The sequence below is a fragment of the Polypterus senegalus genome, chromosome 13 (genome assembly GCF_016835505.1).
Source record: "Polypterus senegalus isolate Bchr_013 chromosome 13, ASM1683550v1, whole genome shotgun sequence".
Classification (NCBI taxonomy): Eukaryota; Metazoa; Chordata; class Cladistia; order Polypteriformes; family Polypteridae; genus Polypterus; species Polypterus senegalus.
The window spans coordinates 99,542,934-99,560,419 of NC_053166.1; the positions used below are offsets into that span (position 1 = coordinate 99,542,934).

At 37.8% G+C, this 17,486-nt stretch overlaps 1 protein-coding gene across 3 annotated transcripts in view; it reads right to left on the reverse strand.

Annotated features, from left to right (window-relative positions):
* The window catches only part of uba1 (ubiquitin-like modifier activating enzyme 1), a 332,406-nt gene that overhangs the window by 168,176 nt on the left and 146,744 nt on the right, over positions 1-17,486 (reverse strand). For all 3 annotated transcript variants that reach the window (XM_039774152.1, XM_039774151.1, XM_039774150.1), the window contains exons 4-6: positions 13,631-13,799; positions 7,462-7,596; positions 937-1,043 (exon numbers count right to left, since the gene is read on the reverse strand). In XM_039774152.1, the coding sequence (XP_039630086.1) occupies positions 937-1,043; positions 7,462-7,596; positions 13,631-13,799 (411 nt within the window). The remainder of the gene's footprint in view (positions 1-936; positions 1,044-7,461; positions 7,597-13,630; positions 13,800-17,486) is intronic.

The following is a 17,486-nucleotide window of genomic DNA, read 5'->3' on the forward strand; positions in this document are numbered from 1 at the left end:
ACATAGATGCAAGTACATTTTTGAAATATTTATCAATATTCCACTCACTGTTATATTAGGCTGCCATGCTTATATCTTTGTTCAGAAACACTGACATCTTAAATGAACATATGCTAAAAAGATTATTGTTTAGTTATGGTTATGCAAGAAAACATTTTCCTTCTCCGAAGACTTCATAAATCAACCAACTGGTCAAACATCTAAAAAATTAGCACTTAAAAGCACCCTAATAAATGAAACCTTTTTAAATCTAAGAGGGATGCAGCAAATTAATATTTTAAAAAATCAATTGTTTGGTGAAAATTAGAATGGATAAACAGCTTAACAGACAAATGTTTGGAAATACTCTGTAGCTATATATCTTAATAAAAAATAAAGAAAAAAAAAGAGAAACACAAAACTTTAAATATAAGCTACAAGAACACCACACACTATAGGCCTACCAGTTACACCAATGTAGAACTTTAAAACTACTATTGCTTTGACAATAGTGATGACATTTGGAAAGGGAAAAGAATCAGAACTTTACTTTTAGGTCTTCAAATTAACGAACAGCTTTGACAAACAATACGTGTACCATATAATACTACCATTTTGGGTTTCTTCAGGAAGATGGTTACAGTTCATCTACCTTATCTCCAGTTATTTTCACAGCCTATCCAGCAATATGGTCAGTATGCCAGGCCACTTAACAAGGTAATTGATTAGAGGGGACAAGACTGTGTAAAAAGGATTAAAAACAGCTTAAAGGGACCAGTAGCACAGCAAAGGAAATGATAGCAAATATAGATGTTTAAAACTTTCTTCAATTGCTATTAATTATAAAATAATTTGGGTTTTTTTTCTGCAAAAATAATTTAAGATTGTTTGAACAAAGTGGTTGTTTCTTTTTTTGGATAGTTGTTCATTTTTCTGCACTTGTTTCACCATACCTACCCAAATAAGCCACGAGTATCAGCAAGAATAAATTTGATCCCATTGTTATGGCAGAACTCTGCAATCCACAACTCATCTTCAATTGTGGGGTTTGTCAGCACAACTACCTGTTGAAATAAGAGGTAAATATAGCAATTTACATCTATGGAAAGAAAAAAAAAAATTAGAAATAATTATTTTGCAGTTAATGCTAGGCATTAAATGTGTTTTGCCAATCATTCAGCAGCATCAGTAGGTGCTCCACCAAAATTCCATTTGCCCCTACTGTGGTCTTTTCTTGAAAATTCAATTCTCAAAACAATGCCTTCCAAATCTAAACACGGAGATACTGACTGTTAGGTATTATTTCTATCAGGCAAGTGAAGGATTTTGATATGATTAAATCATCAATAAGACACCTACCCTTGGATGGCAAATTAATGCAGGTAATGTGGTGTAGGATCTCTGTTTTATGTTCTGGCTGGGACACCAGAAATATGAAGAAAATTGTACAATTTATGAGCAAAGTTCATAAACTGGCAGAAGTCTATATAAACTTTTACTTTCTCTGTTGCGATTTGAAATGTGGCTGAAGACTTGTTTTCACAAATAACCGAAACACACTTCTTGAAATACAGTAAGCAAAATACAATTTATTTATAACACAAGGATAACAGAAGATGGATATATGCAAATATATAGATATATACAGTCAAGACCAAAAAAATACAAAAAATAAAATAATGAAAGCTTCGTGAATACTTAGGACCATGTGATTTCAGTTTTTCTTTTTTTAATAAATCTGCAACAATTTCAAAAATTCTTTTGTCTGTCAATATGGGGTGCTGTGTGTACATTAATGAGGAAAAAAAATATTTAAATGATTTTAGCAAATGGCTGCAATATAACTAAGAGTGAAAAACTGAAGTGGGTCTGAATACTTTCCGTACCCACTGTACTTAAAGTTTGAGGATAGATCATTAGAACAATCTAGACGAGAACAGGCCATTCAGCCCAACAAAGCTCGCCAGTCCTATCCACTTATTTCTTCCAAAAACAACAGTCAAGTTTTGAAAATCCCTAAAGTCTTACTGTCTACCACATTACTTGTTAGCTGATTTCAACTGTCTATCGTTCTTTGTGTAAAGAAAAACTTCCTAATGTTTGTGCGAAATTTACCTTTAACAAGTTTCCAACCGTGTCCCCGTGTTCTTGATGAACTCATTTTAAAATAACTGTCTCGATCCACTGTACTAATTCCCTTCATAATTTTAAACACTTTAATCATGCCACCTCTTAATCTTCTTTTGAGTGATACTTAGTTCCTTTACTGGTCAGCTTTGTCCAGACACGTGGAAGGATTTTTCAGTGTGCTTTCTTTTCTTTGTCCAGGAGGTCTCCATCTTTGTCTTTGGTCACACCTTTTGGTTGTGGGTGGTACTGCAGTCTTCTCTTCTAAGGTTTTACACAAAAAGTGTCCTTGGATGCTACCAAAGTTACGCCTGCTAACTGAACTGGTGATCAGTCAGTGACTGTCATTATGAACTGGCGATCAGTCAGTGACTGTCATTATGAATTGGCGATTAGTCAGTGACTGTCATTATGAACTGGCGATCAGTCAGTGACTGTCATTAGCAAGGCCGACGCGTGGTTCATGTACGGTCTCTCTTTCTCTTCGTCATGTCCTCACTGTCCCTCAGCAAGGTTAGACTAATGGCAACTTCATCCAAACTCCAACAGAACCGAGTATTTCACCTTTTCAATCTGGCACAGTTGTCCTCTAGAGTAAAGAGATTGCTTCAACCTCTGTTGTGGCCAAAAACGAGCAGCTACAGGTTTTGGCTATGGGTAGCCAAATTATGGATAGATCACACTTTTGCGTAGTGAGAGAAGAGCAACTAGGGTGTTAACAAGGGTTTTATAGGGAGGAATTGAGGCTGTGTCACTGGCTTCTTGGGTACACATGAGCCCATCCTCTTGGTTGACCACTGGTGCAAAGTTCTGTCCATCAATGTTACTCATTCTAGATTTACAGTCTTTTGTTCAGACCTTGATTCCATTTTGCACCTCAGAGAGAGATATATCACTAGCTGTTGCATGGTCTGGAATAGATCATCTGATCAGACAAGGCTATAGATGCTGCATTCCGAAGGAATGCCCATTCAAGCAGACTTTTAGCTGGTCTGGCAACAGATTGCTTATGCAGAACTCTGGTTCCTGCCTGGTAAAATGGTTAATACCAGTCTTTCCAACACATGGAAGAAGCCACAAACTCACCATCTGCCAGAAGAAAGCCCATATTATTTAACCCTACTACAATTCAAGCAGAACATGTATCCACTTGTAAAAAGAAGCACAAAAACTCCCTGTACTTCAGGAGCTACTAATTTTACTTTGGCTTCCTTAATCAGATCTTAACTACATATACTACAACAAACGGGCTTTTAATGAAGAAAAATGCCCAATTTCATTACTTAAGATGAAGAGATGATTTAACAATAAACACATATCACCATACCTTTTAGCACAGAATGTGTTGTTCCATGTTTCATCATTCTACACTGTGTGCACAATTAGGCAAGTCAGTATTTTGACCATATCATCATTTTTATGCATATATTCCAATCCCAAGATGTATAAACTTGAATGCTTACTGGATATGACATTTGGAAAAGGAAAAGAATTAGAACTCTACATTTAGGTCTTCAAGTTTGTCAAAGCTGGAAAGTTAGTAAACAATGTGTGTACCATATACAGTGGTGTGAAAAACTATTTGCCCCCTTCCTGATTTCTTATTCTTTTGCATGTTTGTCACACAAAATGTTTCTGATCATCAAACACATTTAACCATTAGTCAAATATAACACAAGTAAACACAAAAGACAGTTTTTAAATTATGGTTTTTATTATTTAGGGAGAAAAAAATCTACATGGCCCTGTGTGAAAAAGTAATTGCCCCCTTGTTAAAAAATAACCTAACTGTGGTGTATCACACCTGAGTTCAATTTCCGTATCCACCCCCAGGGCCTGATTACTGCCACACCTGTTTCAATCAAGAAATCACTTAAATAGGAGCTGCCTGACACAGAGAAGTAGACCAATAGGACCTCAAAAACTAGACATCATGCCAAGATCTAAAGAAATTCAGGAACAAATGAGAACAGAAGTAATTGAGATCTATCAGTCTGGTAAAGGTTATAAAGCCATTTCTAAAGCTTTGGGACTCCAGCGAACCACAGAGAGAGCCATTATCCACAAATGGCAAAAACATGGAACAGTGGTGAACCTTCCCAGGAGTGGCCGGCCGACCAAAATTACCCCAAGAGCGCAGAGACGACTCATCCGAGAGGTCACAAAAGACCCCAGGACAACGTCTAAAGAAGTGCAGGCCTCACTTGCCTCAATTAAGGTCAGTGTTCACGACTCCACCATAAGAAAGAGACTGGGCAAAAACAGCCTGCATGGCAGATTTCCAAGACGCAAACCACTGTTAAGCAAGAACATTAGGGCTTGTCTCAATTTTGCTAAGAAACATCTCAATGATTGCCAAGACTTTTGGGAAAATACCTTGTGGACTGATGAGACAAAAGTTGAACTTTTGGAAGGCAAATGTCCGTTACATCTGGCGTAAAAGGAACACAGCATTTCAGAAAAAGAACATCATACCAACAGTAAAATATGGTGGTGGTAGTGTGATGGTCTGGGGTTGTTTTGCTGCTTCAGGACCTGGAAGGCTTGCTGTGATAGATGGAACCATGAATTCTACTGTCTACCAAAAAATCCTGAAGGAGAATGTCTGGCCATCTGTTCGTCAACTCAAGCTGAAGCGATCTTGGGTGCTGCAACAGGACAATGACCCAAAACACACCAGCAAATCAACTTCTGAATGGCTGAAGAAAAACAAAATGAAGACTTTGGAGTGGCCTAGTCAAAGTCCTGACCTGAATCCAATTGAGATGCTATGGCATGACCTTAAAAAGGCGGTTCATGCTAGAAAACCCTCAAAGCTGAATTACAACAATTCTGCAAAGATGAGTGGACCAAAATTCCTCCAGAGCGCTGTAAAAGACTCATTGCAAGTTATTGCAAAACGCTTGATTGCAGTTATTGCTGCTAAGGGTGGCCCAACCAGTTATTAGGTACAGGGGGCAATTACCTTTTCACACAGGGCCATGAAGGTTTGGATTTTTTTTTCTCCCTAAATAATAAAAACCATCATTTAAAAACTGCATTTTGTGTTTACTTGTGTTATATTTGACTAATGGTTAAATGTGTTTGATGATCAGAAACATTTTGTGTGACAAACATGCAAAAGAATAAGAAATCAGGAAGGGGACAAATAGTTTTTCACACCACTGTATACTACAACCATTTTGGGTTTCTTCAGCATTTTCTTCAGAAAGGTGGTTACAGTTCATCTACCTTGTCTCCAGTTATTTTCACAGCCTGTCTGGCAATATGATCAGTATGCCAGGCCACTTAACAAGGCAATTGATTTGAGAGGACAAGGCTGTGTGCAAAAAGGGCTAAAAACAGGTGAAAAGGGACCATGTGTATGTGTAATGAGGGAGGGTGTGGCCTAAGAAGATCAACACCCTATATCAAGGCGTACATAATTATTAGGCAGCTTGTTTTTCTCAGGCAAAATGGACCAAAAAAGATTTAACGGACTCTGAAAATTCAAAAATTGTAAAAAAGTCTTTCAGAGGGATGCAGCACTCTTGAAATTGCTAAGATATTGGGGCGTGATCACAGAACCATCAAATGTTTTCAATACGCAACAGGATCACAAGAAATGTGTCAAGAATCAAACACGAAGCTACTAGGAAACCATTATCCTCCAGTGCTGTCATATTCCTCCAGAGCTGTCATATTCCAAAACTGCACCCAGAAATACAAGGAGTTCAGTGCTCAGAGACATGGCCAAGGTAAGGAGGGGTGAAACCTGACCACCCCTGAACAAGACACAAGTTGAAACGTCAAGACTGCGCCAAGAAATAGACAGATTTTTCAAAGGATTTATGGAGTGATGAGATGAGAGCGACTCTTGACAGACCAGTTGGATGGGCCCGTGGCTGGATCAGTAATGGGCACAGAGCTCCACTTCGACTCAGAAACCAGCATGGTGGAGGTGAGGTAATGGTATGGGCTGATATTATTACGGATGAGCTAGTTGCACTTTATCGAGTTGAAGATGGACTCAAAATCAACACCCAAACATACAAGTTTTTAGAAGACACTTTCTTCAAGCAGTGGAACAGCAAAAAGTCTGCATCTTTCAAGAAATCCATGATTTTTATGCAGGACAATGCTCCATCGCATGCATCGAAGTACTCCACTGTGTGGCTAGCCAGTAAAGGCTTTAATAGATGAAATGGCCCCCTTCCTCATCTGACCTAAACCCTATTGAGAACTTGTGGGCCCTTCTTAACACTAGAATTACCAGGACCTACGAAAAAGCTCGTAAATCCATCCCACCTTAAATTGCTTCTTAAAATCGTTCACAGCTCTCCACCAGCATCTTTTGTCATCTAAATGTGCTGATAAAAATCAGGCTGCAAGCAGCCGGCTATTCCATCCCCCCCACTGACTTAGAACGTGCACAAACTTCTCCCAGCTCATGCCTTGATTGATTTTCTGGGAGTGAAGTGGAGTTTTAGAGTGGAAATAATAGATCGTTGTTTGGAACACACGCATTTCATGTCTGTTCCGTTTCTACAGTAATCTATGTAAACACACTGTTAAAACAAAAACGTTTTTTTATATTCTACTAGTAGATGACAAAATGTAGGCATAAACTATGGAGTTTTTTCGTAGGCTCTGATAATTCTAGTGTTAAGTGGGAGATTAACAGGGATGGAAAACAGTATACCCCTCTGAACTGTGTCTGGGAAGCTGTGGTTGATCCTGCACAAAAGTGACAAATCAAGAAACTGACTGTTGTTGAAAAGAAGTGTGGCTATACTTGTCACTGAATTTTTTTTTTTTTTTTTTTGAAATGTCAGAATTTTTTTTAGTTTTTAGTTGTCTTTGTATTATTCTCATTTTAACAGACAAAAAACAAGTGAGATGGGAAAATTTTCGTTTTTCCTTTAGTTGCGTAATAATTCTGCACACTAATAGCTGCCTAATCGTGCTTACATATGTATCCTGCTTAGAATGTTCACACTTGCATTTCCTTTGTAAAACATTCAGGTTTAACATTTCGGATTGGCTGATAGCACTGTATTTGTTCCATATTAAAACTAATCCACAAAAATACAACTTGCCTAATTGTGCACACAAAAAAAATTTAAAAGTAGAAATTTACTTTTAAGAAAGAGCACAAGAGTTTATGACATAACAGCATGCCGTGCAACTCTGAAAAGAATGTGCATTGCCATGCAAATCATTTAATTATACAGAAATAAGTAAAAGACAAAAGAAATACAAAATTTACAATAAATCCCTTGCATAAAAATAAAGCCATTATAAACAAAATTACAGGTTACACTTAACCTAAAACTGGATCAAAAAAACAATATTTGCAATAGAAAAGACATAGACCTGAAACTGGAGGAGATAGTCTTCTGTAAGAACTCCCGTATATGAAGATACAGGCACATAGTTATTCAGCTCTGCAAGGCGTGGTTGGGACATCTCTGCACGGTTTTTCCCAATGTCATCTTCTCTGAGATAAAACTGTTGAAATTAAAAACATTAGGTTTTTTTGTGCAGAATGTTTTATTAAATCCTTAGAGGAAAAATGTAATATTCTTTAAATGATTTAAAAACATTTAACTTTAATAAAAGTATACCCTTTTAAACGGCAAATTACTTGTTTCAGGCTAAGACTACGATTGTAAAACTGTATTGTATATTGCTAATGCAGCAATGTGATTAAATTGGGATGCATGGATTATACATACTATGGACCAATGAGGTATTACATCTTTTGTGTAATAGGCCAATTCTAAAATTGTCATTTTTATTTGCTTATAGTGTGAAAGAAAAATTAACTGCTTGCAAGCTACTAAGGGTTTAAAGCTTACAATGCTGTTTTGCTATAATGGCAAGTTATTCAAACAGGCTTCTGTCATAAGACAGGGTGCAGTAAGCTGACTTAAGACAATTTCGTCTTTAGAAACGCATCTGTTAATCACAGGAAAGATGACCTTCCCTTCTTTAGGGTCCATCTGACATGTACACAAAACAGAAACAGATGGCACATTTGCATAATAAAATATTTGCATCCTCTTTAATAAAACCCCTGTGTGTGTGTCTTCTGGTGAAGTGCACATGCGCGGGGCCACACGGCACGTGTTCTGTCTCTTCCTGTGCATTCCCTGTGTGTGCGCGACACACACACACAGAGACACACACAGACACACACAGGTGCACGTGCGCTTGAGAGAGACACACACAAGCAGGCCCGCGAGAGAGAGAGAGAGAGACACACAGGCGCATGCGTGCATTGTTGCAATGTTACTCTTCTTGGTTGTTTATTAAATAATGAAGTTTTTAAACTTTAATTTTTTTCCATCCATCCATTTTCCAACCCGCTGAATCCGAACACAGGGTCACGGGGGGTCTGCTGGAGCCAATCCCAACCAACACAAGGCAGGAACCAATTCCCTGTGCTTAAAACTCATTAAAAAAAAATGTTTTTAGCGAGTGGGTCGTAAGGCTATAGCGCAAACTCTTGCGTTAGTTTTCTCTGTTGTTCAAGGTTTTCTTAGTGTTATTCAATGTTTTTACATTTAGTTTACTATTACGCTGTGCATTCAATGGTATAATTAACTATTTGTGCTTAAAAACTTAAAAAAATATATATTTACATACAGTTCATACGGTCTGGAATGGATTAATTGTATTTACATACAATCCTATGGGGGAAATTACTTCGGTTCACGATCAAATCGGGTTACATGGTCGTGAACTGAGGTTCCACTGTATTACTGTCAGACAAAATTACAGGAATTTTACGGAAATACAAACCAGTATTACTGAGGGAGAAAATTAAAGGCACACAATACAATGACGCATATTACCGCCACATATAAGGTCCCTTGCCATTTAATATAGACTGTTCCTACTAATGTTTATGCACAACTGTTCTAGCGCTCGTTAATGTAACGGGCTTAATGTCTAGTAATAAAATGAAATGCTTAGGTAAATATTATGCTTCTTCAGAAGTAAGGAGAAGGGGGAGGGAGGAAGAAAATATAAAAAAAGCCAAACAAAAAAGGGCTCTTTCTGCCTTGCAATGCATGAATCCATGAACTCATCGGTGCCTGAATAAAGACTGATTGATTGAACAATTCCTGTCTTCCTCAGGGGTTTCTTGCACAAGTTGCAAACCTAACTTAGGTGAACTGATGCTCCACACGCGCACTAAAGGATTAAATGAAGGAAACCTTTATCTTAAATGTATATGAACCATAGCAAGGTAAAAATTAAAATTAACTTATTTTTAAGGAAAAAAATATTGTAAACTTATTTTTTAATTATTTTGAATGAAAACACAGCATACACCTGCAATGAACACCAACAAATTAGGATTTTGCTTGCAAGTTAAAACATATTAGCTTTTTCAAGCAATAGCTCAAATAAATGAATGGGCTGCAATTTTAGACATCTTGTCTAGTGATGCTTTTTAGGAGAATTCTACTCCTTTTTTGCTTCAACCAGCTGAGACCACCACTTATTTTCACTGTTGCTGGTATTCAACAGGAACTGAAGTTCAAAGCCTTAACCACTATACCACACTGTCGGTGTACTGTGTACTCTGCATCAGAAACAGCCCAATCTTGTCCAATTGTTTACTCCCAACTCTCAGATCACATTTGTTCTACTGACAATAGCCATACAAACAAATATGACACGATTCTTTCAAGCCACAAGGTGCAAGAACTTCCCTTATCTCTCTTGCTCGTCTTTCCCCAGTGTGAACATCTGTGAAGTAAGAATTCTGAAGGCGCCTATTTTAAGATATCAGTTGTAGTCAATATAGAGAATAGTGAGATTTCCAGCTAACTGGTCCTAGGCACAACATTCTTTACAGAGATCTGGTGTACACATTTCTCTAAAATATTTACAGCTCACTTTCATATACAACATACTTCATGGTTCGAATAAACTTTCTAAAGCCTTTATGTATGGTCTGAATCGGTTATATGACTTTTGCTAGGCAACTGAATGTAGTATCCCTTCAGTGTTTGATCTTTTTGTTGTACAGTTTTCTAGCCAAATATTATGACTTGACTGACAACTGTTTGTAGGTCACATTCTTTGACATATTGAGCTGTTGATGCACTAGCTGTCATGTGCATACTGACTTCTTCATATTCACACACATGAGCTGTTTCCGGGCATTTAAAAATGCAAAGTACTATTTCTTGCAAAAAGTCAGAGACTTTGAAACCAATTACATTATAAATAACTGAGGACCTCTGCTATGAAGATAATACCCTCTTCTTTTTAAATACCAATTCTGCTTCGTAATCAGCATCAGTTGTGTTACTTTTACTTTAAAGCTGCTCTTCAAAATGAAATGTGTTTGCTGTTCTAGCAAACAAAAGGATTTACTGCTTATAGTTCAGTAATCTGTTCACTACAGGAGTCAAGGCAAGCAGGCATGGTTATGAGAGCACAAGACTGGTGTACCACAAGGTGAAATGTACACTCAAAATTTCAGTGTTCACACACTCTGTTCAAGCACTAATTTTCAGTACTTTATGGTATATCATGCATTCTCAAAGAAAAAACAACAAATTGTATTTACGTACATGCAAAAGTTTGTCAATCAGTTAACTTTATAACAATTCTAGTTTTGACAATTCTGTTTAAGTATTTTAAGCTTTATTCTGATATGTAAAAAAGAGAAAGGATGGCAAAAGAGAGAGGGAGGCCTGAGGTAAAAGACAGAGAACAATGAGCAGGATGTGAAGCAGCAACTAAATTTAAACAGAGACACTTCATCCAGATGCATCAGCAGAATAACATTGGCTGGTAGATTGTGATTTCTGGTCACACATTACCGAAGAGTAAGGAACATGCTACTGCAGACTTTCAAGGATGGAAAAGCACCAAACCAAGACACAGACTTGAATAAGCTGTTTCATGTTATAGGTTTTGTTTTAACATTGCACCATTTGCAATTGCTCTTGTTGCAGGTGCCTTTCAGTATTCATACATTCAAACAACATGAAATTAACTGGACTACTTGTTTCTATTTCTAAAGGTGTTATAGATTTGTAATTGGCAGTTTGAGGTATACAGTGGAACCTCGGTTTACGAGTAACTTGGTTTACGAGTGTTTTGCAAGAAGAGCAAAAATTTTTAATAAATTTTGACTTGATAAACAAGCGATGTCTTGCAATACGAGCAGTATGGATACACTTTGTCTGAGCTGATGGTTGTTCTCTCTCTCTCCTTATCTCGCTCGCTTGCCCAGCACCTCTCTCTCTCCTTATCTTGCTTGTTCGCCCAGGCCTCTCTCTGTTTACAGCGCCTCTCTCTCTCTCCTTATCTCGCTTGCTCGCCCAGCGTGTCTCTCTCTCTCTCTCTCTCCTTATCTCGCTCGCCCAGCGCATCTGTTTACAGCGTGTCTCTCTCTCTCTCATCTCGCTCGCCCAGCGCGTCTCTCTGTTTACTACAGCATTGTGACTGTGTGTGTGTGCGCTGTGAAGTGCGAGTCCCCATCTTGCTCCCCAAAACACGAAGCTGAGTCTCAGTACTTAACACTAGTTTTATTCAGCTTGAAACAGCAACAGCGCTGTTATTTATTGCAGCGGGATCTTTATAATGTTCCTTGTAAGACCCATTGACGACAGGCGCTTATAGCATGTCTGCGATCTTTTTGGATGCGCTTATACGGCGAACTGCTACAGCGCTGGGAGACTGCGACTGCTTTGAGACACTCTTCCGCGTGTCTTCCTGTTGGGTGGAATCCCACATGAGTTTAGAAACTCACACCAGCCATGATTCTTTTTAAAGGTAAAGTGCAGGTTAATTTGTATTATGTATTTTACTTTATATTTTGTCTTAATCATTTTTATATGAATAGTTTTGGGTTGTGGAACGAATCATCTGAGTTTCCATTATTTCTTATGGGGAAATTTGCTTTGATATACGAGTGTTTTGGATTGCGAGCATGTTTCCGGAACGAATTATAGGAGAATGGAGTGTCATAACTGAACTTTGACAAAAAAGACATAGGAGTGGTGAGTGTGTCATGTGGGCTATGAATTTGACAAATTTAGAGGATCTGCTTAAGTTCAACCTTTGGTGGTCTTGAAGTTTTTTGTGGTTCACCATTTCAAGTCTTATCGCAGTACACCAAAAATACTGCAAAATAAAGAATTGTGGCATAACGTCAGACCGCCTACCTCTAGTATAATCTAATAAAATGTTGCTAAAATATATTTGGTAATTTCAGTATTGAGACCAAAACAGCTTGCTTAATTAGTCTAGGAGTGTGTGTACAGCAGGTCCACTATATGGCCGGTTTAAATAAAGAACTACCTCACTCGCATCTTTGTGTAGGGGGTGTGGTAATGTGGCGAGAGCGGTTATTGTGCGCGATGCAGGATTGGACTGCCCTGCACTTAGTGCACAGGTGCTGGATTGGCCATGACCATAATTGGCGCTGGGAACTGCCGATTGCTGCAGCTGTGCCACAACCCTGCTTTAAAAAAGGGAAGCACGAGTGCAGGAAGGGAAAAGAATCAAAAGGAAAAAGGCCAATCAAAAGTAACTGGAGAGAGAGAAGGAAGAAGCAAGGGAGAGCTCTGGTGTATGTGAGCACATGAAAGGTGCAGAAGGCAGACAGCTGGGATGAAGTCCCCTGGAGCTTGCAGATGGCGCTCGGGGGCTGATGGCCACTCCAGCTGAGTGACCTGGGAGCTCGAGTGACCGAAGCACTGCGCAGTCGTAGTGACTCGACAAATAGAGGCACTGCGGCTGCAGGGGAGTAAAATGCTGAAAGAGACATCCTTCGGGTGGTACCATAAGACCACATGGATGCAAGCCTAGCAGCAGGAGTCGGAGGCTTGATAGGGTGTCCTGTCGGGAGTCAGAGATGGCTACAAGGGCACAAGCCTAGAAGCAGCGATAAAGGTGGGAAAAACTGTTGGTTAGGCACCTCCTTCATTGCAAGGACCCGCTCTGGGTTAAGCCGAAGAGATGTCTGCTTTTAAGGACTACCCAAGGGCTCATGGTTTTAAAGACCATTTCCTGCCAGTTGTTTTAACCTCATTTTTATAGATAATTTTAACTTCCTCATCTCACCTGTTTTTATGGGACATTTTTAGAGCATTGCACTATTGAACACTGTTTCATGTTTTTTTTCTTATAAAAACATTGAGCACCTTCATACCATCCCCTTGCTTGGTGTGCTCATGCTCATCTTGCTCATGACTATTGGCAGTGTTGGGTTCAAGAGGCTCCCAAAACAGAATAGGGAGCATGGAGCCAACCGAAACCTTTAGAGTCAAATTAAAAACAAAAGATGGATAAGGCAAAAACCTACAGGCATATGATCCACTACCAAAGGACTGACTTTGAGAACCAATGATTTAAATAAATAACAAAGAATACAAAATAAAATGGTCTCGGTTATCAATAGTCATCACCACCAATATTTGTCAGTTCAAATATATATATATATATATATATTTTTTTTTATAGCAAACTAGAGCTATACTACACCCATACAAAACGAAAATAAGTTTACCTGTGAGGATAAATCGCTCCAGGCAGTGATTCCTATGTCATGCACTGTAACACTCTTAACACCTCCCAAAATGACATTCTTTGCAATCTCAACTCCAAGACCTCTCATTCCAGAAATTAGCACACTGGAGTTTTGCATGCGTTTCATTGCATCATGACCCAACACGTACCTGAAATGTAAAACAGAGCATGTTAATACAACAGTACTTCAACCCCTCCCTCAAAAATATGCAATGAAAATTCAGACATCTATTCATCTAAAGAAATTCTTGCCCACAAAACGTTTTTCTTTTTTTAAATTACCTTAAATGTTAAAGTTTCTAGAGCCTTCAAAACCATCTAGCCATAGAACTTTATGTGGCCCCATGGGAAAATTTAGCTTTTTTAAAGAAGTGCTTTAAAAAAGTTATAAATAAAAAGGTAGCTAAGTAATTAAGTAAATAAACACATATACATACACCAGAACTACTATAAAGAAACAAAATTAAAAAGATAGAAAACTTCTAGTTTCACTGTCACACTTACAGTGAGGAATTATACAGACATATTGCTTTTGGTATAAAGGACCCCCAATAACATTTGTTCTGACTTCCTGCTAACTAATCATTTGGTTTAAAGTAGCACTTTACTTCTCAGTGCAAAAAGAATTGTCTGCATCTTAACTTCAGAACAGTTAATGACTTTTGCCACACTAAAGAGCCTTTATGCCTGGACACTCCTATTAAGGGGTTGGATGTTGAGGTGGTACACTCTTACAAGAACTTGAAGGACTGACATTAATGACCGGTTGGACTGGTCTCATAAAGAGGAGCAAGAGAAGAAATGGAAGAGCAGGCTCTGTTTTCTTAGGAGACTGCTTTACTTTAATGAAGGTAGTGGCATCCTTTGCATCTTCTGCAATTCTGCTATTGCCAATACAGTTTTTTAGGCCGTGATGTACTGGGTAGGTAAAATCATTTCAAAAGAAACCAACCGAACCAACAAGTTACTTAAAAGAGCAGTCTAAGTTATAGGACACGTTCTGGACACCCTGGAGATAGTACCAAAGGAGGGAGTTAAAACAAGACTGAGTGCCATTATGAACAATTATGCACATCCTCTCCATGACACACAGAGTACTTTCAAACAACAAATTTACAAGTGTGTCAAGATACGCTGCTGGGACTCCTTTATACCAACAGCAATACACTTGCATAATACCTCACTGTGACTGCCAAGTCAGAAGTTTCAACTATCTATATATTTATTTAAAAAGCTTTAATATATAAAATAATAATAATATATAATGTATAAAAACTATTTTACAGTCCCTCCCTTTCAAAGATCCAAGAGAACGGTGGGAAAAGGATCTCTTACTCAATATTTCAAAAAAGGAGTAGAAAGTAGCAATGCACAGAAGTCATTCAATCTCCATATGCACAAAGCATAGAAATATTCGCCATAAAATTATATATGAAGCGCATCACTCTCTTTTAAAATTGTCCACATTCACTTTGAAGTCAGTCATGCGGCCCTCGCAACATATGAAGTATTACATGGTGTAAAGGTTGACTAAAAAACTTAGCAGGTTGCTTTTGAAAAAGTGAAAAATTGCTGACTAACATAAAACATTTTATTGATATAGTACCTTCCCCATGCTGAAAGCATTTAAAATTAAAAATTTAGAGAAATGCCAAGCAAAATCACACCTTTTATTGGCTAACTAAAAAGATTACAATATGCAAGCTTTCGAGGCAACTCAGGCCCCCCTCTTCAGGCAAGATGGAAATTAAAAATTTTAAATCAACAGACAGACTTATTCATTATTTTTAAAAATAATAAATGTTTAAATGTGATAACAATAAAAAAATGCTCATTGTGAAGTCATTAACTCTTCATAACAAAGCACAATACTGTACCAAAGTCAGCAGTGCAAAAGTTACAAATTTTACTTCAGTAACATTCAACTTATTTATTGCTTTGCAGTTAGCAAAAGCACAGAATAGTGTTTTTTTCTCCTTTTCTCTTCAAGAGATAAGAGATGCCCATTTCCTGTAGTCCGATTTCATTTAGTATTAGGGTTGAAAAATGTCTAGAAATATCAATAAGTACAGTATTGTAAAAATTTTAAAAATTACTCAAATACTCATTTTTCATGGAATCCTTTCTACAGCCAGCATTATGAATGCACTTATAGTTTGCTTAGGATTTTAAAAATTGAGCCTCATATCTACAGAACCAATGGCCATAGCTAGAGTAAGAGCCCAGTTTTTTAATACATTTTCATGTACAGCACACAATTCATAGGACTAATTTTGTCCAAATAACTGAAAACAGTCAGATTAAATTAATATTCATACTTCCGCTAATCATTTACACAATACTCTTTTGAGGCAGCACTAGTTTGCATAGTCCAAAATTAAATCAAAAGCTGTGTTTGGTCTTACTCTGTCACATAAATAAAAGTGGCTGACAATATTTGGATCCCTGCTTAAAGCAAAAATATACAACTCTGAAATATGCTGAAACGAACATATTCGGCCAGCCACCATTCTTTAATTCACATTTACAAGAAGAAACTTTGCTTGGGTTGATGTCCTGTAATTTTAAATAAACAAATGAATAGGGCATGGACAACAAATTGTTACTCTTAACCTGCTATTATGTGAGCTATTATGTGACACAGCCTTTAGATAGATAGATAGATAGATAGATACAATACCTGCAATCAAGCACAGTAGATCTGAATGCGATTTCTGCACTTTGACTAGTAATGTTTAAGGTTTCATGTGGCCAGAGGTCTTCTATAGGTAAAACAGAAGCCACCCTACACAGCTTATGCAGCATACTATTTGTTGCTCTGCACAAAATAAAGTATTAAAGGTGCAATAGTTTGTTAAAAGATGTTAGAGATGTCTGATTCAGAAAGCAGCTGAATTGAAACAAAAAAATAAAATTTTAATAAGACGGAAAAGACTTGCTATATGCAGATTACGTCCGCACAGATTCACTCATCTGGTACTATAAAAATGTAATTAATTTAAATGACACCCGTAGACTAATCAAGCCTGTTCGCAGCAATGCGGAACAGAAAAAGTTGTTAGAGGCTTACCATGTAGCAGCGACATGTGCGATTGAGCAATAACAAGACTACAACACCCTTAGATGCCTGGGGCTGCACATGTACTAAAACTAAATGGATCAATGTGTGCTTACCCATTGTCATAAGGCGTGGGTATGCCCCTGAACCCAATTCATGACAGGGACTTGGCCTTGCAACTTTCCCCATGAACAAAGAATTCCCAGTAAGTGCAGAACATATGCGTGCACTGATGAAGTTCCTGCTCTTTGTACACACTGCCTGTCACTACTACTGACTGGATGGTTTAGTGAAGCCCTTTAGATCAGCCCTCATAGCCTCTTAATGGAGCACCAAAATTACCTTATCTACAGTAAATAAATGTCACAACATTTCTATAGGTGAGCCTGCAGAAAGATCATTAGCAAGCCTCAAGGATGCAAGCATTTCTTCCCTACCTCATCTCCCCCTGCCAGTCTTGAACCAAACCTCCATTTGGGACACATTGGATGGGGACCATGCTAGACCCAGTCATTCCTATCCGCAAGTCCCATGCAGGTCAGCATTGGCAATATTTAACAATACATTAGTATACTTAGTTGTATATAACAGTATATTAATTCTATTGTACAACAGTAAAAATAGTGAATAAACCATGTCTCCTTTTTCAGTTTATAGAAACATGAGTTTTCAAAGAGAGCTAACTGCTAAAATAAAAACATGTAAAATAGCTGTATAATTAGAATATTGTTTTTTTTATTTCTGTGTTGTGATCTCTTTAAAGAATTTAGTTTACTTA